At 51.0% G+C, this 23012-nt stretch overlaps 1 protein-coding gene across 5 annotated transcripts in view; it reads left to right on the top strand.

Moving 5' to 3' along the window:
* MARCHF2 (membrane associated ring-CH-type finger 2) overlaps positions 1 to 21031 on the top strand; it is a 34208-nt gene extending 13177 nt beyond the window's left edge. For 4 of the 5 annotated variants that reach the window (XM_032092719.1, XM_032092720.1, XM_032092722.1 and 1 more), the window contains exons 3-5: positions 3017 to 3212; positions 15331 to 15540; positions 18155 to 21031. In XM_032092719.1, coding sequence (XP_031948610.1) covers positions 3017 to 3212; positions 15331 to 15540; positions 18155 to 18313 — 565 coding nt within the window. In that variant the 3' untranslated portion in view covers positions 18314 to 21031. The remainder of the gene's footprint in view (positions 1 to 3016; positions 3213 to 15330; positions 15541 to 18154) is intronic. The other variant, XM_032092724.1, reaches the window with a different exon arrangement.
* The last annotated feature ends 1981 nt before the right edge of the window (positions 21032 to 23012 follow it).

Here is a 23012-nt window from a genome sequence, read left to right as displayed (position 1 = left end):
AGAGGACGTTTGGCAGCATTGTTCAGTCCAGCTACCGAGAGCATTTGTGTCACATTTTGTGTTCAGAAATCCTGTCTGAACAGCTGTTAATTTTTTTCAATGAATTTGGTCAAATATTTATGGGATGTGAAAGCGGTGGTTGCAGACATGGGGAAGGAATGCAGGGAACCTGGATGAGAATAGAGGCAAACATAATTGCTGCGTCCAGCAAACCTGGAGCAGGCCAATAAAAATGTGAAAGGAACTGGGCTTGCTCTCTGGCAACAGATAGGCTGGGTGAGAAGTTGTTTAACCCTTAAGAACTTTTGGGGGTGTAATAATCATGTGGGAAAACTACCTGGAAACACGTTAAAAAACCCCAACAGGATTCTTTATGACATGGACACCAGTTTGTTTCTTTTGGTGGTGGGTTTCCTTGTCACCAGCACTTAGCACAAAAGCCAGGAGCAGCGTGACTGCACTGGAATGTTGAATTACTGATATGGTGTCTACAGCCTGCTGGAAAACTGTGTCTGAGTGTGTATCATGTGGGAGTGTGACCAGGCCCCCACCCAGGGCAGGGGGGGAAGGAAGGAAGGAAAATGAAGTCTGATAAGAATTTTTTTTTCACACACTGTCAGCAGATTTTTTCATTTTGGATTTTTGTTGGTAGCCAAGGTTATAGTAATGTGCTGGAAATATGAAACTTCCCAACAGGAAGAGAACGAATGAAATACCTTGCAGATGCTTTTCTTAGGAAATGACAAATGCATGAGAGCACTGGAGGCTCTAGGGGATTGTCTGTCCATGTCACTAGGGCTCTGTGTGCAGGCTGTACTTCTGCTGTACTGGTACAGCATTTTATGGCAATAAGTGTTACAGAATCATCAAATAATTCAAATTGGAAGGGAATTCCGTAGGATGTCTGGTCCAGCCTCCTTTTAGAGCAGGCCTGCTCAGAGCCTTGTCTGATGTAGTTTCCAGGATCTCTGAGGATGATGTTTCCACCACCTCCCCAGACTCCTGTTGTACCTTTTGCAGGGATTGTCTTGGCTGAGGAAGTCCCCTAAATATAAAGGCATGTAAAAAGGAGGTGAGAACAGGGACAGTGATGTTTGGCAGAGAGAAGGGGATGGTGTACATTGGGTGTAATTTGCTTCACAGACTTAAATATAAATAAAAGTCCAATTGGGATGAAACCAGCTAAATGTTGAAAGTGGTAGAGATCTCCTGTGCCACACAGAGAGGAATCTTGCTTCTCCTTTAGCAAGCTGACATGCACTTCCTTGCTGGCTCTTCTCTTTCCTTCCTGTCCCACCAACCTTTTTCCCCAGTGTGCTCCTTTTCCTTGAACTGTGCTTCCATGTCTCACTCTTGCTTTCTGTGCAAACTAATGGAAGTGGTCCTGCTGCTTTTGAAGATTACCAAGTGCTTGCTCTGACTGTTGTGTTGCAATCCCACAAACTTCTGCAGTCAAGTGGGGTTTTTTGAAGTCAGAACAGCAGTGGAGTGGGACCTAATGGTACGGGTTCTGTGTGGCTTTTGTTCTGTCAGCAATACGTAAAAAAAAATGCTATCTGATATCACTCACCTGGATTTCAAGAGGACATACAATAGGGTCTTTGAAACAAAGATGTTCCTTTCTCTCCCTCTCACACCCCTAAATCTGGGCAGCTTTGGATGGAAGAGGAAAATGGTGTGAAAGAAACAGCTGGTTGGAAGGTGGAAAGAGAGATGCTAGTGAGGGCCTGGTGTCCATGGTCCAGGGAAGACAATCCTGTCCTAGGCCTCTGCTGTCCAGCATTTTGTTCCTAAATGATCTCAGTGATCAGTGAATGCAGAAGAGATGTATGTACTGAACTGCTGAGAACAGCAAACTTTGGTGTCTATAGAGCCATTTGGGCCTTCCCCGGGAGCCCAAAACATCCTCATCATGGGGCTGGCATATGTGGCACAGGGCTGCTAACAAACCTGTGCCTTGGGATGCCAGCTGGGATGCCCCATCCCTGTAAGTGTTCCAGGCCAGAGTGGCTGTGGCTTTGAGCAAGCTGGTGTAGTGAAAGGTGTAGCACTAATTGTTCACAGTCAGTGGTGCCAGCTGAAGGTGTCAGGAATATCTTGGGAACAGATGGATGGTTTCAGTGGGATGAGCAACACAGGCCTCCTGCGGGGAAGGTTGCAAGTGTCTCTGAAAGTGTTTGTTACTTGCTTTGGTGGGTACCTGTGGTTCTGTGAGGTCTGTGAGGTTCTGTGTGATTCTGTAGTTGAGACTCATGGCCAAGGAGGTGTTGTTGCTGAAGCACCAAAGCATTGCTGCAGCCACCGAGAGGCCAAATGCTGCAGAGCAGTTGTTGCTCTGGGGAGGGTGTGCCCATGGGATGCCAGAGAGTTACTGTGCAGTGATGGGCAGAGGGTTTGTATGCTGGAGACCTTGGTCTGGGTGCCTCTGAAATATGTTGTGTTCTTGGAGAGGTGAGCTTCCAGGGTCAGTGCAGTTACATCTTGAGATATTGCTGTTCCTTGTGCAGTTCCTGCTCAGCCCAGGCTGCAGAGCTGAGGTGGGCTGAGAGTGGGTTAGGTGATCTGGTAAATGTGACTCTGATTGCCAACCTCTTGAGTGGCTGCAGGTGGCTGGGGCATGCTGTGACTACCGTGGGTCATTTGGCTTCACTTTGGGCTTTGCATGAGTGTTTCAGGCTTGGTGTTGAGTCCAGTATCAGCCCCTGCCCAGTGTGAGCAGAGCTGAAGACTGCGGGACTGCAGTCACTTCTGGGGCCAGCTAAGCTGGCCAGGCAGATGTGCCGTCTTCTCTTGTTACAGGTCTTCCAGATTTTAAATGATCTAAAATGTCCTGAGCACCTCCATGGTCCCCTCAGACTGGTTTCTTGCTGCAGCAGGCTCCTGGCATGCTGTGCCACACACTGCCTGCTGTTCGTGTGCCTTTCTGGGGCCTGGTGGGACCAGACCCTGTGGCTGTGTTGTTCTGCCTGCTCTGACTGTGATTTCATTCTGTTTGTCTCTTGTTCTGCATCTTTAGTGATGGTCCCATCTGTCGAATCTGTCATGAAGGTGGAAATGGGGAGGGACTGCTTTCCCCATGTGACTGCACAGGAACACTGGGCACCGTGCACAAGAGCTGCCTGGAAAAATGGTTATCCTCCTCCAACACAAGTTACTGTGAGCTCTGCCACACAGAATTTGTTGTAGAGAGAAGACCAAGACCCTTGACAGAGGTACCATTTTCTTCCTGCTTCATTTTTATTTCCATATCATTTGAGAGAAAATGATTGCCCTGCTGTTCTTGTAGTTCTTGCTGTCTCCTCCTCCTCACAGTACCTTTGTATTACTTTGTACTCATGAGGAAGAATCTATTTGGAGAGATCAAGTCTCTTATCGGACCAAGTGATGTACTTGCAAACACACAGTAGTAGTGTTCGGGGCAGCTCCTACCTGTGACCTGCCCACGTGCCACCTGCCAGCAGCAAGCACTGTGCTTGTGGCTGTGCTTTAATGCCTGGGCATCAAAATGCAAATGTCACAACATCACTGACTGAAATATGAAGTTCCCATAAATACTCTTTTTTGCTTCTGGTTTTAATCTTATCTCGCAATGTTGCATTAGTGCAGCTCTCTTGTATGTGCCTTCCTTGTCATGCTCTGTTCTGAAGAGTGAGATGTGCTGATTGCTGATACTGTTTGTAAAAGACCTGTCTTCCCATGACTAATATTGATGTGTGCTTCAAAGCCTTTGGGCCTTGCTCCTTCCTGCTGCTCTGTGCTCCTCCCAGTTGAAGGAGAAAACAGGACAGGGCTCAGCTGGTCCTTATGTTCCTCTCTGTACTGATCGTAGGGGAATCAGGCTGTCAGCCCCCCAGAGTTGGAACATACAACCCAGGCTCTGGCTGGTGGGTTGGGTGTTTTTGTTTTGGGAACAGAGGCAGCATGGACCAGGCCATTGTCTGACCTCAGAGTTCAAGTGTACATCCCCAAAACAGGAATATGTGAGGTACAATACAAAAGACTTAAGGATTTTAAAAGATGGTTTAATATGTCTGCAATTGTGTGAGCTCTCCCCGTGTCAATGTGCTGCTGGCTTGGCTTGGGGATTCCTTCAACACACTGTGCAACTGCAGAGAAGCATCAGTCTGCAGGTGGGCATTTACACTTAACAATTTTGGGAGCCCCACATTCCTGCAGCCATCAGCAGTGGGAGGATTGGGAGGTCTGGGAGCTGATTCTTAGCAATAGGCTCCTGTTACCTGCTGGCTGTCGGAGGTTTGTCACTGCCTGCCAACAGAGTGTGTGTTGTGGAGGCAGGGTTGTTTTGGGTTTGTAGTGTTGACTGCTCTTGTCCACTCTCTCCTTCCCCTTGCCCCGTCAGTTAGGTCAAAACTGAGTCACAACTGGAATTCTAAGTTGCTTTTCACATCTCTGTTTCCATTCGCATCAATTCCAGAAGTTGCTTTTTTTTTCTTCCCACCTCCCTCCAGAAACAGTATTTGTCCCCTCCTCCTTTCCACAGTCCCCAGCTCTATTTCTCACACTCCCATCTCCTCCCAGTGAACCTTGGAGTGGAAAAGACTCCACCACTGGGGAAGCATTCAAGTTTCAGTTTGCAAAATGGATATTAAGTTTTAATGACTGTTTAACTTACAACTGACTGTCATGGACTTGACAGCCCCAGACAGGGGAAGGCTTTAGCCTACAGTGCTAACCCAAACCATGTATTTAGCCCAGTGGTGAGCATTACCTCAGTGGTTACTGCTGTTGCAGTCTTACTGCTTCTCTCCTAGCTGCTACAACATATAAAATGGAGCTTTGGCCAGTATCTCTCAAATGGTTGTTTCAGAGGTTGCAAAACAATGCTTTAAAACATTTAGGAAGGGCTGTATCTTGGCTTTGAGGACACAGTGCAGGCAAGCCCAGGGACAGTGAGTTTGCTAGGGCTTTTGTGGGCCAAGTTGTGAGTGCAAGTCGCAGATGTTTTAGCTTAAGAGCTGGTAGAGGATTCCTGTCCAGAAACAAACACGTAGGAGTGCATTTAGCCATCTTTCACAATGCTGTGGCACCTCGTAACAAGTATAGGCTTGGAAAACTGCACACCCAAATAAAAGCTCAAAGGCCAGTGTGTAATGGAGGAGTTTCTCCTGTGACACCAACTCTCTGCCTCCATCTGGCATGAGGAGCTTGCTGGGAGAGTAGGACAGAAAAGTCCTGTCTGTACTCCAGTGTGGGTGAATAAGTGCTCCAGGACAATCATTTTTAATTCCTGTTGAAATTTGTGAAAAGCCCCTTTGGACTAGAGCCTGTAAGGGTATGGTGATCAGCAAAGAAGCTGTGAGTGCTGAGAGGTGTTGGGCGGGCAGCATTTAATGAACTCAAACACAAGAGAACGGCCACTGTGTTTTCAGAGAGGAGTAGATTCCTTGAGCCATTACTGCCAGCTGGCAAAGGCTTTGGGATTCCAGTGATTTGTTACTTCTGGTATTTTGGGCCTGTCTGTGAGCACAGTGAAGGGGATGATCTACCCTGTTGTGGTGTCTGCTGGGGAACAGCTTGCCCGAAGTGCCTTGTGAGCCTGGAGGCTGGTAAGCACCTGATGAAAAGTCTCCAGGTAGCTGGCGAGAGTGATCCGCGCTGCAGAGCAGGGCCGAGCCTTCATGGTACAGCCCCAGAGCAGTTCCCTGGCCAGCAGCTCAGGGGCAGTAAGGTTTTCCATAGCTTGGAAAGCAGCATATAGCCTGGTTGAACACATCTCATGGTAGCAGGGGCCAGCAGCACGTCCCCCCAGGTGTGGAGTGCTGTGGGTGCGGTACCAGCAGCGTGTGCCGGGCCCTGCACAGCGCCATTCAGCTGATCAGCACGTGTGCTCTGTGCCTGGCACACCATGGCTGGAGGGCTCCTGCTAGAGCAAAATGGCTCACCTGGCTGGAAAGACCACCTGGTTTTGTTGTATTACTTCCATCATGCTGTAAACCCTCTGATCCCTGCCTAGAGCCTGGGGAGAAAGTGTCCTGGAGTTCAGTTTCTCATTTTCCTTGGGAGCTATTACAGCCACTCTGAGCACCACTGCAATCTGTGCTGGGCAGAGGCAATGACAGTGAGTATGTTCCACCCCGTGAGGTTTGCTGGGGCTTAGAGGTCACTTAAGAGGTCACCTGACCGAGTGTGACCGCTTTGGGAAGCACCCAGTGGTAGCAGAGGCTCTGCCCGTAGTGCAGAGCCCTTTGGAAGGAGCTGATAACCCCTTGGCCACTGGCTGGCACTTTCCATTAATGCTCTGCCTGCAGTCTGGTGCAATCTCATCCCCACACCAGACCAGGCTGCAGCTCTTCACCAAATACTTTTGGGAAGAGTCATCCCCAAGTTGTTCATCTGTTTCTGAGAAGAGGGCTGGGGAAAGAGGCTGCTTAGTCATTTAAAAATGTCACTGTTCCCCCAGCCACCTTATCTAGGAAGTTCTATGCCACCTTGGTTGTGAGGAGGGGTGGGGAGTGTTTTGAAACTTTGGGGGAAGTGATGTTTGTGGTGAGTGTGCTGTTGAGGAGCCCTGATAAAAATTCACTGCTCACCAAGTAAAGCTGGGAAATCAAAATAGAAATTAAGAGCAGAGGAGAAATGGGTGGAGACTAGGACTAGGAATGATGCAGGAGCATGCTGCATGGCAGTGGTGTTGATGAAAGGGTCTGTTCCATGTGTGAAAGGCTGTCCAAGCATTCTAGCTCTCTTTTGCTGTCACCTGGCCACAAGGGAATTCAGTAACATGCTACCTGCTGCTGTTGGGCCTCTGAGGAGAAGGCAGCTCTTGCTGTTGGCTCTGCCATGTCCTGCCTTTCCAGCCTGGGGAAACTCAGAGCTGGTCATAGTGGCTGCAGCGGTCACTGGTAGCACAGCTGATCTCTGGGAAGGGACCATCAGCTTCATTAAGAACTGGCTTTGTCCTGTGGTTTTGAAGATCCTTCAGAAGGAGAGGGCCTGAGGCTGACTGTGAGCTTCAGGATACATTTTGGTGAGTGCTGGGGGGAGGCTACACGGTCAAGCTGAAATGCTTCTGTGTAAACTTCCTGATTTCTTGGAAGTCAGGAAACACCATGACCAAAATTGCCTTAGTTCTTACTTCAGGCCTCTTATCTGTGTTACAGTGTGGCCTTCATGGTCACAGGCTGTGTCTTCCAGACGCAGTGCATGGATGGAAGATGCTCACTAGCTAACTTTGTTAATCCTGCTGTGTGCTCGTGTCCCTGCTCACCAAGACCGAACTATTCATTTTCTCAGGAGCTTCTCTGGGGTACTTATTGCTGTGACATCCGAGCACTTCACAAACACTAACTGAATTTTGCAGCCGCCTTTACAGAGGAAAGGTGTCAACTTTGTCCAGTATGGATTAAAGATAATTTGTTATTAGAATTGTATTTTTGTTTTCTTTAAGCAGATATTGATTTATGTTGTGGTCTGTTCAACGGAAAAACAGTAACAGTGTTGACTGCCAGTGTGCCTGATCTCTGAACCCAGAGTGGGGAACTTGTCTGAGCCCAGAGCCAGCTCTGGCAGGCACAGGCTGGCCCATAGGTGTGGGGGAAATATCTCCTGCAGTTCAGCCTAGTTGAGCTATTTTTTAACTAGGAAGCTGGTCAAAAGCTAAAAAAAAAACATTAAAGGCTTTAGTAAACTGTCAGGCTGTGAGATAATGGGCTGAGTGCTTTTGGGAGGCATGTTTTGAACCCCTGCAGGTTGGGATGGAGAATTGACCTGCAGCCCTGGGTGGAGAGTTCTGTTGCCAGAGGTGCAGGATGCTGCTGCCTATGCTGTGAGAGGACAGAATGGCTTCTGCTCAGCTCTGAAGTGGTGTCCAGCACAAGACAGTTGTGGACCAGGGTTCTTGAGTGAGGAGCATGTCCCCAGCAGAGAACAAAATGGCCAAACGTTGGAGAGGGATGGTTTTCCAATACTTGATTTTCCTATATGATTGTTAATTTAGTGGGCCTCCATGTGTTTGAAGGGAAGTGATCTGACTCCATGACACTCCAGCCAGCATGGCTGGCATAGTCAAAAAAGGCAAAATCCTTTCTGTGTTTCTTGGAAGATTTCGGCATTTGATATTTAGATGAAGTGTTTGAAGTGTCAGTTGCAGCACACACAGCTCTCTTGGAGGAGGTACTTTCCTCTTTGTTCTAATAATACCATGCACAGGAAATGCCGAGGTACTGCTCAGGATTCTTCTTCAGGGAGTATCTGTACCTTTGCTGTCCAGAGCACGGTAGGAGGAGGAGCACAGGCCTGTGGACCTGAAGGATTGCTGTGGCTTGGACAGCTCTTTCTCCAGGCCACAGGTGGTCGTACAGTTCTCTGGGCATGATTGAGTTTATTTGTCCTAATGTTTCATGCCTTAAATGTGCCTCATCCAGACCTTGTTCTTTAAAGTCCTATATAGTATATGGAGAGAAGGGAATACCTCTTGCCATCAATTAATTCCTGCCTCCTTAGAAGGCTAAGTTAGGATGTGTCAACTTTTCTGGAGGAGCTTGCCTCTTCCTGGCTGTAGGAGAGCCAGGATAAGTGGTGTTACAGGCAACTTGTGTACGAGTCAAAACATTGCCCCCCCTGCTTCTGTCCTTAGTGTTCTCCCTTTCACATAAACTCTTCTCTTTGGTCTGGGGCAAAATCCATCACAAACCTATTTTCTCTTACAAAGTGCTCTTCCTGCTGGAGATACTTTGTCCTTTGGGATTTCAGGCAGAGCTGCATGGATGGAGGCATTTGGGACTGTGTTGGATGTGTTGCATATTTCCAGAAAGCATTACTGAGGGTGACAGTGTGGCTGTGTTTCTACAGCCACGAGCCCTTCTGCACAGCTCCTGGCCTTCTCCCTGGCTGCAGCCCACTGCCCACAGAGGGAGGTGGGTGTGTGAGTTGGTCTGTATTGGTGTACGTGAGCCCGCTCCTGCCCATTTTTACTTTCCCAGGTTACCAGCAAAAGTATTTCTTTTCCATGGCCGACTTGTTCTGTGTGTTTTGCTGTGGCACCGACCCTCTCAGTTCTCTTCAGTTCATTAACCACTTGTAAAGTGTTTTAGCCCCAAGCTATTGTTAATTTTGTCCCCTCCGAGTGTTTCTCGATGGGCTGAAGAGAAACACCACCTCCACAGCCCAAAGACTCCTGTTTGGGGCCATCTGCCCCTGCTGTGAGCCAGCTTTGGTTTCCCAGCTCCATCGGCTGGGCGCAGTCCTGGCGTGGGGGGTCAGGTCTGTGCCCCAGCCCAGGTCTCTGCGGAAATGTCCCGGGGCTGCAGGTCAGGCACGTGTCAGAGCAGCAGCTGTTTAGTCCCAGCAAAGATCACTCTATACTCCAGAGGAAGGGTGTATTTTTGCTCACACATCATGCAAATACCAGGGAGAGGAGCCAGGAGGTTTCAGGTCTCTGCTCTGATAGTGGACACAAACTGCTGGTGCAGAGACCAAGGCTCTGGCTTTGCTAAAATTACTGGGAGGTTGAAAGTCAACATACCCTCATGGTGAAAGCTACCAAGTATAATGCAGGACTTGTTCATAATGCTTCTCCAAGCATTTAATACCTTTGCTAAGGCAAAACTCATTTAAGACATCACTGAGGCATCATTTAAGACATCTCACTAATTCCAGAAAAGATTTCTCTGGTGAACCAGTCACTATTGGAGCAGTCCAGCCACACCTTCTGTTTCCCAATTTCTGTTCTTGCAAGCAAGTCAGGAAACACCCTCTTGGGAGGGAGTCCCAAGAAAATTTTGCTTCCATGTCTTCAGTGCTGGTGTTTTCCAGCAATGTGTGCGTCAACAGCTTGATTTATAAATGGGCTGCTCTAGTGATTCTTGTGTCTTTTGATTCTCAAAACAGCTCCTCCTTCCAAGGGTGCTGTGCTGTACAAGAGCCTGACAGTTTTTTGCTTCTCCTGTTTTTCTTGGAGTTTATGGTGCAGTTTTGATTAAGGATGATTACTTTTCAATGATTGCTAATACTTTTGGTTCACTTAAACTGGATATTTTATGTAGGTCAGTGGATTGTTTTTTTGTCTCTTGAAACTTTCAAACACAATGTCACATGCAACGAAATGTTTGAAATTCTCTGAGGTGTTGCTTGACTGTGTGGGTCATGCTGGAGTAGGGGACACCTCCCATGGGTCTGTCATGTGCAGTCCTTCTGCTTTGTCTCCTGAGTCTCCTGCACCTCTGTGGCAGTGGGAGGTGCTGCAGAGATGTCCCTGCAACACGCAAAGGGAGGTTTGCAGGCGGGAATTGTGATGTTACTTCTGCTTACGTTATTAGGGGAAGAAGTTTTGCCTCTGGGCGCAGCGCCCAGTGCAGTGCTCACTGCCCCCCTCCAGTTCAGAGAACTGAGCTGTGATATAAGCTCTCCCCCACCCTTCCTCCAGCCTTATCTTCCTTGCAGACAGACTTTTTGCTTTCCTCGAACTCTTCTGCTGAACTCACTGCACTGTTGTCTGATCTGTGTTACTGTACCCTTCCCCAGCCCATCTCTCTCCTTGCTCAGTGCACACCTCTTTTAGACTCCTGGATCTAGTGAAAAACAAATCCCTCTTGGTTCCAGCTGAGTTCCCACTCCTTTAATCTTTTTTTTTCTCTCTTCACTTGCCTTTGCTGTCTGGAGATGCTGTTTGCAGATCCAACATGAAATTCTCTTGGCACTTCTCTGTGCAGTCCCAGGCACTGCTCTGCAAACTGCAGTGGCCTGTTTGGGGCCAAACCAGGAAATACTTCATCCCTGCATTCCTGGCACTCACCAGCACTAGTGTCTTCTTACGTGTCTGTCTTCACCACTCTGTCCATGCCTGTCTGTGCTGTGATGATCCAGAAGATCAGTGGGCTTTCTCTGAGGTGCAGCTGCTGGCGGTGCTGTGATCCCGTATTTGCACATGTCCTGGTGTGGCATTTGCCATGGTGACCCCACCCATGGAAGCACGTGCTGCTCTGGAGGAAAGTGTCCCAGTGACCTGCAGCACTGCTTGGGTCTGTTCCTCTCCTGTCCACCATTTCTAGTGCTCCTGAATCTCTTGGGTCAGCCCAGAGCCCTGTGCTGCCCAGCAGCCGAGGGCACAGGGAAGGCTTTCGTGCCCGTACAGCAAGAGATTTAGTTTGTGGAGTTTGTGGAGTGTCGGTGGCAGGTAGTTAGGGAAAGGAGGATGAGGAGGGGCAGCTTTGTGCTGCAGCATTTGGCTGCTTTGCTTGCGGGGCTAGGGGCATTTCTGGGTCTTGGCTTCCTGACCTCTGGGTACTCTGTCAGAAAACATCCCTTCCCACCTTGGTGGCAGAAACAGGACCATTCTGCTGGAGCTGCCCATGGAGCCCAATGGCCTGCAAGAAGGTTTTGGTGCAGGCCCAGAGGAGGGATGTGACAGTCCCTCATCTGAAGTTGTATTTTTTGATTCAACATGTTTCTCAGGACAGGGACAGGGCTAATAGTGCTGCTGTGATTAAGGTCATGTGATTTTTTCTGGCTTTTATAGCCAGGCAGCAGGTCAGCAGTGGAAGGAAAATCAACAGGCACCTGAGAAGCCACAGGGTAACTGTTTGGTGGGCAGAAAGCAGGTGGGCTGTTTTGTAATGCAGCCAAATACTTGTGTGGTGCTGTGGCTTGCCATCATGCTGTGGCTGTGAAGCACGTAGGGAACTCTGGCAGGGTCAGCCCGTGAGGTTGGCAAGTCACACTGGTCCTCACTCATGCCCACCAGAGTGAGTGGTCCAGCTGCAAGGCTGGGAGAGATGGGAGCACGTGCTGGCTGGAGCGTGCTGGTGCTGCAGTGCTGGTGCTGTGCTCACTGAGTGCTGATGTGATGTGTCTGTGAAACGGGCTGACAGCTCACGGCCATGGACATTTGGCCACACAAGGTAAGTCAGCTGTAAAAATCAATGAAAGCTAATTTTTAAAACACCCATTTATAAGCCCCCAGACAGATTGCAAGGTGCTGAGTGCTGCTGAGAGAGTCTCTCTTCTGTCCACTCCCCTTGGTCCCCAGGGGCAGAATGCAGCCCAGCCCTGAGATACATGGAGCAGCAGGTGCTGGGATGGACAGCCTGGGAGACTGCTCTGATATGCTTTGAGCTCTGCTCTTGGCTTCCAGAGGAGCTGATGTTGTTCTGGTGCCTTTTACTGCCTGCTCCTCTCCTGCCTCCCATGACCTGGGCTCACCCAAGCTTCATGGGCACTGCAGCACCCAAAGGTGCTCTCATCACCCCATAGCCCTGCTGTGGCTCTAAGAAATGAGTTCCCTTCCACAACCCTGCTGATCCCAGTATCTGGGAAAGCCTCAGGATCATGCCAGAGGACAAAGAAATGTGGTTGTACCCAGAATTCTGTCACACACGCAGAGAGAAGTTGTTTCAGGCAGGACCTAGGACTCAGCTCATAGCCCAAATGGGCAGCAAGCAGCCACCTCTGCCTCTTTCCCTTCAGTCTCAGACATGATTGCAGTGCGGAAGCTGCTGGAAGAAGACCAAGTTGTGCTTTTTTTGCTTTCCCGTGCTTACTTGATAGTTTTCCCTACAAAAATTGTTTAATCTGCCTGACCACTTTATGGATTGTTTGCAAAGTTTAAATAAAGTCTCGTATGCACCAATATGCTGCTGTGCCAGAAATGCTAGGCCCTTAGGTTGGCTTATTGTGTTCCATTTTTTACTGTGTCAGTGCATATTGGCAAAGTAAATCAACTACTTCAAAAGGAAATTAATTTGCTTCCTGCCTTTATATGTTTGGTTCCCATGTTGGGGAGGAGGAAGGAGTTTCAAAAGTCACAAGGAATAGAAATAGAATTAAGATGCAGTAAAATACCTATCTGCCTGAGCTTCTTATTGTACAAGGGTCAAAAGTGTCCCAAGATGTCCTGTTGCAGGGAATGGGGTGCTCTGGGCTTGCTGCTAGAGGGAACTTGGTCCAGACAGGGTGATTTGGCACTCACCTGAGTGCTGTGTCACCAGGCAGCCCTGTCCTGGTTGGACTGGGGAGAGCCTGGCATGTGGCTGGGTTTGAGCGCTGGGGCTGCCCAGGAGGTGCTCTGTGTGGGAGCAGCTTTCCTATGCCAATGAGTTGCTGTCCACCCTCACTTCCTCCCAGGGCTGCTCAGACTGCATGTGTGGTCTTTATCATCCCCATGCAGCTCATCACACCGATCTCCTCCGCAGAACCACGCAAGGTCTGCCTCCCTTCTCCCAGCTCCTGTCCAAAAGACAGTTCTGCCTGCTCTGAAAGCTGCCTGGTGAAGGAGGACCTGGTGATGCTGGTCAGCAGTGGCTGAATATGAGTCAGGTGGGCAAGAAGGCAAATGGCACCTGGCCTGTACCAGCCACAGTGTGGCTAGCAGGACCAGGGCAGTGACCATCCCTGTGTGCTGGGCACTGCTGAGGCCCCACCTCAAATCCTGGAATGACCCCTTACTCCAAGAAAAGACAGTGAGGTGCTGCACTGTGTCCAGAGAAGGGGGCAGGAGAGCTGGGGAAAGGTCTGGAGCACCAGGAGCAGCTGGGGGGGCTCAGCCTGGAGAAAAAGAGGTTCAGGGGGGACCTTCTGGATCTCCACAACTCCCTGACAGGAAGATGCAGCCAGGTGGGGGTTGGGCTCTGCTCCCAGGGAACAAGGGACAGGACGAGATGAAATGGCCTCAAGGTGTGCCAGGAGAGGTTTAGGTTGGATATTGGGAAAATTTCTTCATGGAAAATGTTGTCAGGCATTGGAACAGGCTGCCAAGACACTGGTGGAGGCACCATCCCTTGAAGTGTTCAAAAAACGTATGGCTGACTTAAGGACATGGTTTGGAGGTGGTGCTGGGTTGATGGTTGGACTTGATGATCTTGGAAGTCTGTTCCAATCTTAGTGATTCTGTGATTCTTTGAGGTTTTCTTCTGGCTGTCTGCCCATCAAGTCATGCTCCAAAGGGCTTCAGAATCAATGAAAGTTCCTTGACTGTTACACAGAAGTGTTCAGATGATTCAGGTCACATCCCTAAAATATCGTGGTTATGAGTCCTCCCAGCTGAAATTCCTGGCCAGGCTCATAGCTGTCACTGCAGCATCCTCTCCTTCACTCGTGGCTAACTCAGTTTCCTGTCCCAGCAGAACCTGCTGCTCCTGCGGCTCTAACCAGCCCAGCTACTCCCCTATTCCATGCCCAGGGTTGCCAGCTCCCCCTTGTCTTTCCCTTTCCCACAAAAGTTGGCTGTGCTCCTAGTCCCATTCTTACCTTTCTGCTCTGTCTCACTGAAAATCCCTGCTGCAGTTAAATCTGCACTCACCTGTGTGGCCCCTGCCCTGCTTCCCTCTGGGCCTGCTCTCTCTGTGTGCCTCTGGCCATCCATGTCCTGAGGTCTCACTAATTTTTGGCATACTTGCCACCACCACTTCTGTATTGCTGCTTAAATGGTGGCTTCTGAGTAGGAACGGAGCTTTGTGTGCAGAGTTCTCAGATGGGTCCCTTCCCAAGCTGTCTGTTCCAAAGCAGGTACCATACTCCAAGTCTGGCAGTGGGATTGGCCTGACAGCCCAGACCCTGATAGTCTCTTCCCTGCTCTGCCTGTGCCTTTTCAATAATATTCTCCAAGTTTTATTTTAAAATAAAATTTAAAAACCCTGAATGAGGCGGTCATCTTTGTGCAGGGAAGAATCTGCAGGCCAGCACACAAAGATCCCACTAAAGATGTGTGGTAACAATTTGGTATCTGTAGGAACCACAGCTTCTTGCTATTCTAAAAAAGGAAAGGAAAGGCTGAAAATAGCATAATCCCAGGAAAATAGAACAATTGCTGTTGCTGAAGTTAAGTATCTAAAATTAACCCACAGTGGAAGCAAGTCAGGACTCCCAAAAGAAGGAAACATTTGGAGGTTGCCTGTGAAACTCTAAAATGCTGTGATTCTCCCAAAGGAACCTGAGGGCTGGATTTGGGACAGATGATCTTATGGCTTGGCCTTGCTGCAGACCCCAGTGTCCCTGTTTCCTACAGCCCCTGGCACCAGTTACAGAGTCCTGGGTCTGTTTCTGTTGAAGCTCAGTCCAAGACCTGTCAGATGAATATTAAGCCAGGCTTTACTGAGCTGACATCCTGCAGTGCCTGCTCCTCCAGAGGAGAGCCCAGGAGCTTCTGTATTCATGACAGCCTTCCCCTATACACGTTCTTTAGCTGTTTCTTCCATTTCCCTTGTTAGTTGTTAAACCTAGACTTGACACTCTCTGGTTCCATTGTGGAGAAGGTTTATGTGAGTCAGGCAGGTTCACCCAGACTGTGAGAGTGCAGGCGAGAGCTCCCCAGCTCCTCCTGCCCGCCCTGCACGCTGCCTGTCCCGGGCTGATCCCCTTCTCCCATCCTTCCCGCAGTGGCTGAAGGACCCCGGGCCCCGCAATGAGAAGAGGACGCTGTTCTGTGACATGGTGTGTTTCCTGTTCATCACTCCTCTGGCGGCGATCTCGGGCTGGCTGTGTCTGCGCGGGGCCCAGGACCACTTGCAGTTCAACAGCCGGCTGGAGGCCATCGGACTCATAGCACTCACTATAGCACTTTTCACCATCTACGTCCTTTGGACGCTGGTAAGTGCCAGCTGCTGGGGCCCTGCTCCTGCTCAAACAGGAGCTGGAAGCACTGGCTCACACCTCGTCGGTGCCACCTGCTATTTCTGCCTCTCTGTGTGAGAACACCTTGGGCTCTTCCACTTGAATGTCCATTTAGTTACCTTCATGTGCGAGCTGCTAAAGTTGTTGCTGAGAATGGAAAACCACTTCCTGGTCATCTGCTTTCCAGACTGTCACAGTGTTCCCCAAGTGTTAGGTGCTGGAGCTGGGATGGGGCTGGGGCTGTGTGGGAAGGGCTTGGGGCTGGGTCAGGCAGTGGCCCATCTGTGGTACAAGAAGAAATACAAACTTGGTACCTGGGCAGTGCAGGGGAAAAGTAAAATCTGGAACACGTTTGACTCCTAAATAATTTACCATTGTGTCCCCCTGTGCTTTTGCTGCTCAGCACAGACTGGCCATGCCCAGCCAGGGCAGACTGGCCTTGGGGATCTCTGGCCACAACTAAGCAAATTCCTACACAGTATTTTTAAGGTGTGGGTAACACAGGTGTGTGCAAGGAGCTCTCTGGCCGTGGGGAAATCCGTGGCTTCTCTGATGCTGGGTTGTGTGGTCGGCCCTGAGTCAAGGCTTGGTAGCCAGGCTGCCCTGGCCCACTGCTGCATGGAGGGCACTGGGGATTGCCAGGAACCTGCACTTGAGCCAATCTGGGTATTAACCTGATCTGTGCTGGGAAGGAGCTTCCTGCAGATGTCTTGTTTGGCATATCTGGATGTACTGAATTAGGGGGTGAGGAACTTGTAGCTTGCAGGGAGCTGAGAAGAGCAGGAGAGCGAATGCGGGTTTGGGTGTGGCACAGGCGGAGGCTCAGTGGGGCTGCCCAGCCCCTCCCCGGGACCCCGGGGCTGCTCTCTCCAGGGGCTCCCAGGCCAGGGACTTCCCTCTGTTTTCCATTCACTTTTTTTGCCTTGTGTGCTGGGTGGACTTCTAGGTTTGGATCTTGATTTTTGCTCTCCTATTCCAAGCCCTGTGTGTGCTCGTGCCCTGTCAATGCCCTTTTCCAACTGCTTGCTGGGAAACACCATTTTGGGAAGAGAAGAAGTGCAGTTGATGCAGGAGAAATAGTGGGACCCCAAAAAGCTGGCAGTTCTGTGGGCAATAGAAATTCCCCAGTCCATTTCCCTGCTGTGTCATGTTCCAATTTCTCAGAGTAACCCCTTCCTCTGGGGCTGGAACTCCTTACAACTCTCCCCCACAGACTCAGGAGCCAGGGCAGGATGAGCTGGTGCTGCAGCAGCCCCTGCTCTGGGGGCAAGAGTGCCTGGGGGCAAAACTGGAGCCACTCCTTGCATGAGAGCCATGGAGGAAAGTCTCCATGCTGCATGTTCCTGCACGAAGCTTGTTTCTGTAGGAAGCCAAGCTAAAATTGGAAACCTTAAGAGGAAGTGTTTCCATCTTCTCCACCTCAGGACTGGAGGAAATGGAAAAATGTTTGTGCAGTAACAAACCCTGACTAAAATGGCCCTAATTCTGCCGTGCTTCACTTTTCCTTGAGCAGAGGGGGACATTAGGTGAAGCCCCTTTATTCATATTCTGCTCATTCAACCCTGGGCTGTGCAGTACAAGGGGCTGATATGTGGGAGGGGGTTCATGGCGGTAATAAGTGTGAGGGTTGTGAGGGAGGCTTCGTGAGGAGCAGGAGCCTTCCTTGAGGGTTCCACCATTAGCTCCCCATTCTCTGAAGACTGGGAGATGTGTTTGTCAGCAAACAACCTTATTGCCACAGTCCCTCTGCAACAGGAAGGAGGGGTGTGCACAGATCAATAAGCTCAATTACCTCAGTGCCACAGTGGCACAGCTTCATTTCTCATAAGATGTGTCATAGACCCATCCAGAAGTAATAGTTTTACTGAGTTTTCCGTGTCAGATACACTTCCTGGTATGTCTTAGTTGCGAGCTAAATGCTTCCTGTGAGAAAGCCTGGTTTAGATCAGTGGCTGACTGGATTCGGTGTTTAAGCCGAGCTCGAAGCTCCCCTTGCAGGGCTGCTCTGAAACTGCAGGGGCCAGCTCCTGCCTCTGCTGGGCTGCTCCAGGTCCCTGCAGCCTTTGCATCCTCCTGTCTCCCTCTGGGTGAACAAGTCTCCCAGGCCACGTTGTTGTCAGAAAAAAATGAGTCCAGCTGCTGTCCTGTTGTTGCAGACCAAGGAGGGAAGGTTTTTGCACAGGGCAAAGAAGTTCCCCTGGGATCTGTGAGATGGGAGGAGGCTGGTTGGATTCAGACCCTTGTTTTGCCCCCCCAGAGTGCTGGCTGCAGCCTGGGGCTGGATGACAGGGTGAGTTGCAGCTCATCCCCACCACACTTCACCAGCCCCGACCTAAACCCAGCTCAGCAATCCCCGTCCCACTCTGCTGGTGCTGCCCAGAAGGCCCCTTTGGCTGTGCCCTGCTCAGCCTGGTGTCACCAGGAAGGGATTGATTGCTGGTCAGAGGCTGGGGACATGTGTCGGGGTCAGTGCTGTCTCCCTTGCCTCAGGATAAGGGATCCCCCGAGGCGCAGGGGTGCTGGCATCTGGCTGTCCCTGTGGCACGAGTGGCGGGGGTCGCTGACAGAGCGCTGCGTTCTCGCCCGCCAGGTCTCGTTCCGCTACCACTGCCAGCTGTACTCGGAGTGGCGAAGGACCAACCAGAAAGTCCGCTTGATGATCCCAGCCTCGCGGAGCCCTCACCCTGTGCCCCACTCCCTCCTCTCCGCCAAGCTCATGAAGAAGACCGCAGATGAGACCACCGTCTGAGCCGTCCCGCGGCCGGCCGAGGTGGAGGGTCGAGTGTCCCCGCAGGCCCAGGAAACACGGCAGCTGTGGGGGTACTGGAAAACAATCATCCCACCCAAAGGGACTCTGCGCTCAGCACATGCTTTAGACCTTGGCAAAGAGACACATAATCAATATCTGTGTGTGAAATGGCCCAAAAGAGCCTGATGGCAGAAAATGCCTGTCTGCAGGGACACTTTCCTATAACTAAATACCATACGTGGAAAACATCTCCCTCTCTCTCTATATATATATATCTATATATAATATTATTTTTTAATGGCCATGCATATTGTGTTTCAGTCCTTTTGTGTTGATGTTCTAAGCTTCAGGATAGAAGCTGGCAGCCTGATCTCATTCAGAGGTTAAATCAATGCCTTTTCTCCAAATGACCATATGAAGAACACTTTTCATCAACCATTCTTGAAAGTCCCCTTCTCCTTTGCACTAAATTGGTTTTGATATACTGCAACAGCCTTCCCGTTACTCTTTGGTCTCTTTTGTGGTGTTCTGTCCTTTCTAGAAAGTTGAGTGTTTTTAATAATTATAATCCCAGAAGGAGTAAAATGATGTAATACGGAATGGAGACATTTTGTATTGTAAAGTACTGTAATTTTGAGAATTTCAAAATCAGTTTCAGAATGAGAGAATCTTTTCCAGTGCAGACATGATCTCACAAAATGTTTTCCTGAGATCCTGGCTCATCCCCAGGACTTGGATGCACTCAGCCCTTGGTCTGTCTGGCAAAGGTAGATGGTGGATCCGACGGTGGGGAATGATGGCTCCATATTTGCTAAACCCACCACTGCCTTTTGCTTTGAAAAGATTGAGAAAGGAGCTTTCCTGACCCCAGAAGGTGGGAGTTGGAGTCTCTGTTTGCTGATGTCCTTTCACCACCTTGAGGCTGGACCTCCTGTAGCATCAGTTCCACACGTACCTTAGGGGACAGGCCATGCCCTGCGGCGCTGGCAGGACACAGGTGCTCTTGGCTGTCTCTGCGCTTTATTTGCACATTCCAGAGGAGCTGCTGGGGTTGGGTTCATCCCTGGTAGCGCTGCCTGCCTGTTGTATTCTCCAGTGAACCCAGCCCCCAGTTTGCTGGTTCCCAGAGAACAGGCTCTGGGTCCCTTGTCCTGTGGGGCTGGTGTTCCTCCTCCTTTCACCTGCATTTCCAGCACATGCAGCTCTAAAAAACCCTCTGTTTCGGCATGCCCCCTCTGCCAAGAGTCTCCCTGGTTTGGCTTTGGTCCTTGCCTCTGCCACCTCCTCACCCTGCCAGACGGTGTGTGTGCCTGGTGCCGAGCTTTCCTGAGCCTCCCAAGTGGCGCGGGCTGTGCCCTGCTGGGTGCTCCAGAGGTGTGTGCAGCTGCTCAGCTGGAGCCTGGGCTCTGGCTTCATGGTGGTGAGTGTAGAGAGCAGGCAGGAGGCAGGCTCTGAGGGGCCTGTGTCCTTGCAAAGGGTGGTGGTGGTGGTCATACGCTATGTCCCTCTGCCCCTTCGCTGAAAGCAAGTGGATCAGTGCAATGCCCTGCAAGATGGAGATCTGTAATTTCCTGAATTCAAAGCACCATGTGCACTTCTTCCTTCTCCTCATCTCCAGCTGCAAAGCAGGATGTGTTTCCTTATGTGTTCCCTCACCCTGGGCTGGAAGTTGCCAGTGGCATGAGCAGCAGGGACCAGTGTGCCATCTTGCCCAACAGGATTGCTCCAGCCCTGGGCCCTGGTCTCTGTCTGCTGGTCTCTGTCTGCTCTCCTCCACCTCCTCTCCCAGAGTTCCGGTGCAGCGTGGGGATACCCCGGCACATCTTGTAGCAGCCTCTCTGTGCCCTGAGGGCTGCTCTGAACTGCTCTCTCTTCCAAGCATGAGGAGCTGGTGTGACCACGGGGTGAATGTCCTCTGCTACAGCCAGGCTGCACATCTCTGCTCCCCCTCTCAGCCAGCCCCTCGACTGTCCCTTCTGCCACATACCCCTGGGTATCTGCCCTTTTCCCAGTCATGCAGGGATTACTCTGCCCCTGGTACTCTTGGTGGAGAGTCTGCTGCAGCCCAGCTCCAGTCACAGTCCCTGCTTCAGTCCCATGCAGGTGCTCCCCGCTTTGCACACCCCTTCTGTGGCAGCAGGCTCTGCACCATTGCTCTGTGCCTTGTCCTGGGTGCCCCTTCCTTCAGCCCCTTCCCAACAACCCCCTTGTCACCAGGACATCACCAGTGAAGAAAAATGGGGGGGGGGGGGGGGGGGGGTGGTGTGGTTTAACCTTCCCAGTCCTGGCTGCCTCCCAGGAGCTTGGCTCCACAATGCACCAAGTTCTGGCAGGTGATGAGGGATGCTCTCTCCCACAGCACGTTCCCAGGGTAAGGACTCAATGGAGCCAGTGTTCCAGTTAGGAAACCCACTGTCAATCCAAATATGCAACTGTGAAAGCCAGAAGCCCCTGGCTGGGGCAGTGGGGGCCCGGCTCTGTGCTGCTGTGTGGCCACGGCAACACTCAGCATCCTTGGCTTTATTGTCATTGCCAATAATTGGAGTTGTTGCATGTGCCCCTGCAAGACCCAAGAGTGACTCTTTGAGTCTTGTCCTCCTTCCCAGAGGAGATGTTCAGCTCGTGGATGCGGGCAGTCGGTGTCTGACCCACCACGTTCCAGTGTGTTCTGGGGAAATGGGCTGTGCAATGATGTAAATAAAAGTGAGACAAACTTTGGGCTGTTGTGTTGTTACTGGAGGGGGCCAGGGCTGCAGAACCCAGGCTGCCTACCTGAGAGCACCCCCGGTACCGCCTGCCCAGGGCAGCTGCCCTGACCAGACCCCAGAGCCCTAGCAGAAGGTTTCAAAGTTGGACAAAACTCAGGGCTTTTGTCATTTCTGGGCAGTTTCTTTGTCAGTGCATAGAAGCCTGCCTGGCGTGGGCCAAGCAGGGCAGTGACGTTTGGGCCAAGTTGAGTCCTTTGGCCCCTGGTTGGGCCAGGGGTGTGTATAGGGCAGCACAGAGCGACCCTGGTGCTGCCCATGATGCTGCCCCGCAGAGGCTCCTGGTGCTGCCCCTGTGAGTTGCCTGACCCGGGCCTGCCCACAGCCCTCCAGCCCAGCCCCTCACTCCAGGTCCTGGGAGACACTGGACACGTCTGCGAGCCCATGCTCTCGCCTGGTGGCCCTGGTGGGGTCATGGTGGGGTGTGTCCAAGCTGTGTCCAGGCTGTGCCCGACTGTGTCCCAGATGTGTCCAACAGTGTCCAAGGTGTGTCCAGCTGTGTCTGAGCTGTGTCCAAGTTGTGTCTGACTGTGTCTGAGCTGTTTCACAGCTGGGTCCAAGTTGTGTCTGTGTTTGTGCTGTCCAGGCTGTGTCAGAGCTGTGCCTGAGCTGTGCCCAAGTGTGCAAGAGCTGCTGGCAGCTGCAGGGCAGGAGCCTTGCTCCGAGTGCTCGCTACCAGCTGGCTCCAAGAGCCATCCAGGGCCAGCACCATGGCAGGGGCTGCAGGGCAGTGTGGGCAGGATGCCTGCCCAGAGATGGGCCTGGAACCTCTTGGGCAAGGACTTGGACAGCCATCAGTCCCCGTTCTGTGGGGCAGTGAGGAGCCCCAACATCCCCTGCAGCCTTGGCCCCTGGCCCTGGGGCAAATCCCTGTGTTGCAAATCTGGCCACTCTTGGAGCGGAGGGTTGGAAATCGTGAAACTGCCCATTTAAAGTGCCCCTCAAAGCACTGCAACACCAATGTTGGATGCATTTCTGAGGTGCTGGACAAGGCTTTAGCAAACAAGACCTTGGATGAGTTTCCTGGCCAAGCTGTCAAATCAAGGGTTTTCTGGGCTTGTTCATATTAAAAGAAAAAAAACGTTTAGAAAAATAGAGTGCCATGGTTGGCTCAGCCAGTCCTTTAAAACAAAACTGTGATGCCACACAGCAATCTGACAGGGTGGGGGGAGAGAAAAAGTGGCATCTGCAACAGCAAGAGCAGCATAAAAGGAACAGAAGTCCCAGAGAAAGGGCTCACGGAGGAAAAAGAAACACTGTTTAATGGGAAGGGCGTTCAGTCACAGCTGCTTCGTGCCAAATCCAGGCAGGCTTTGGTTTGGAGCACGTCTGGCAGACCAGGGCTCAGGAGAGCATGTTCGTTGAGGTGCCTCCACTGCCCATCACTGCAGCCTTTTTCCTTGGGAACAGGAGGGTCCCAGGGGCCTGATCACACCCTGCTCTGGACTGAGGGCTTTGGGAGCTTGGGAGTTGCCCTGTGGCCTCTGTGTCCAGGCACCGGCTGAGGAGGCAGCAGGCCACTGCCATGATGTGCTGTCTGTGCCCATGCTTGGCATGGGACAAACCTCCCGGCCGCAGTTGTCTCCCCAAAACCACTCAGAGCCCATGAGGGTCCAGCCTTGCTCAAGGACCACGGCGTTCCTTAAGCCTTCTACACATTGTAGCACCGGCATTCAGAGACCTCTAGCACATGATAGCTGAATTTAAACTCCCCTGAGTCTTTGTAGTGCAATTCTACATGAAATTGTGTATTTCTCACACAAATGCTGCAATTATGCAACTCAGCTCCCAAAGAGCTGGGGTTTTTTTAATTTAATTTTTGGGGGGCACATCAAAAAGGAAACCAAAGCACAAAATTTACCCCCTCCAAACCACGAAATTGCAGTGAAGAGGTTCCTGGACTCCAATCTGTTGAAAAACCCAACTTTCCTCCA

This window comes from Corvus moneduloides, chromosome 28, assembly GCF_009650955.1.
Source record: "Corvus moneduloides isolate bCorMon1 chromosome 28, bCorMon1.pri, whole genome shotgun sequence".
Taxonomy (NCBI): domain Eukaryota; kingdom Metazoa; phylum Chordata; class Aves; order Passeriformes; family Corvidae; genus Corvus; species Corvus moneduloides.
Note: the sequence above shows the minus strand (reverse complement) of the source record. Positions and strands in the feature narration are given on the sequence as shown.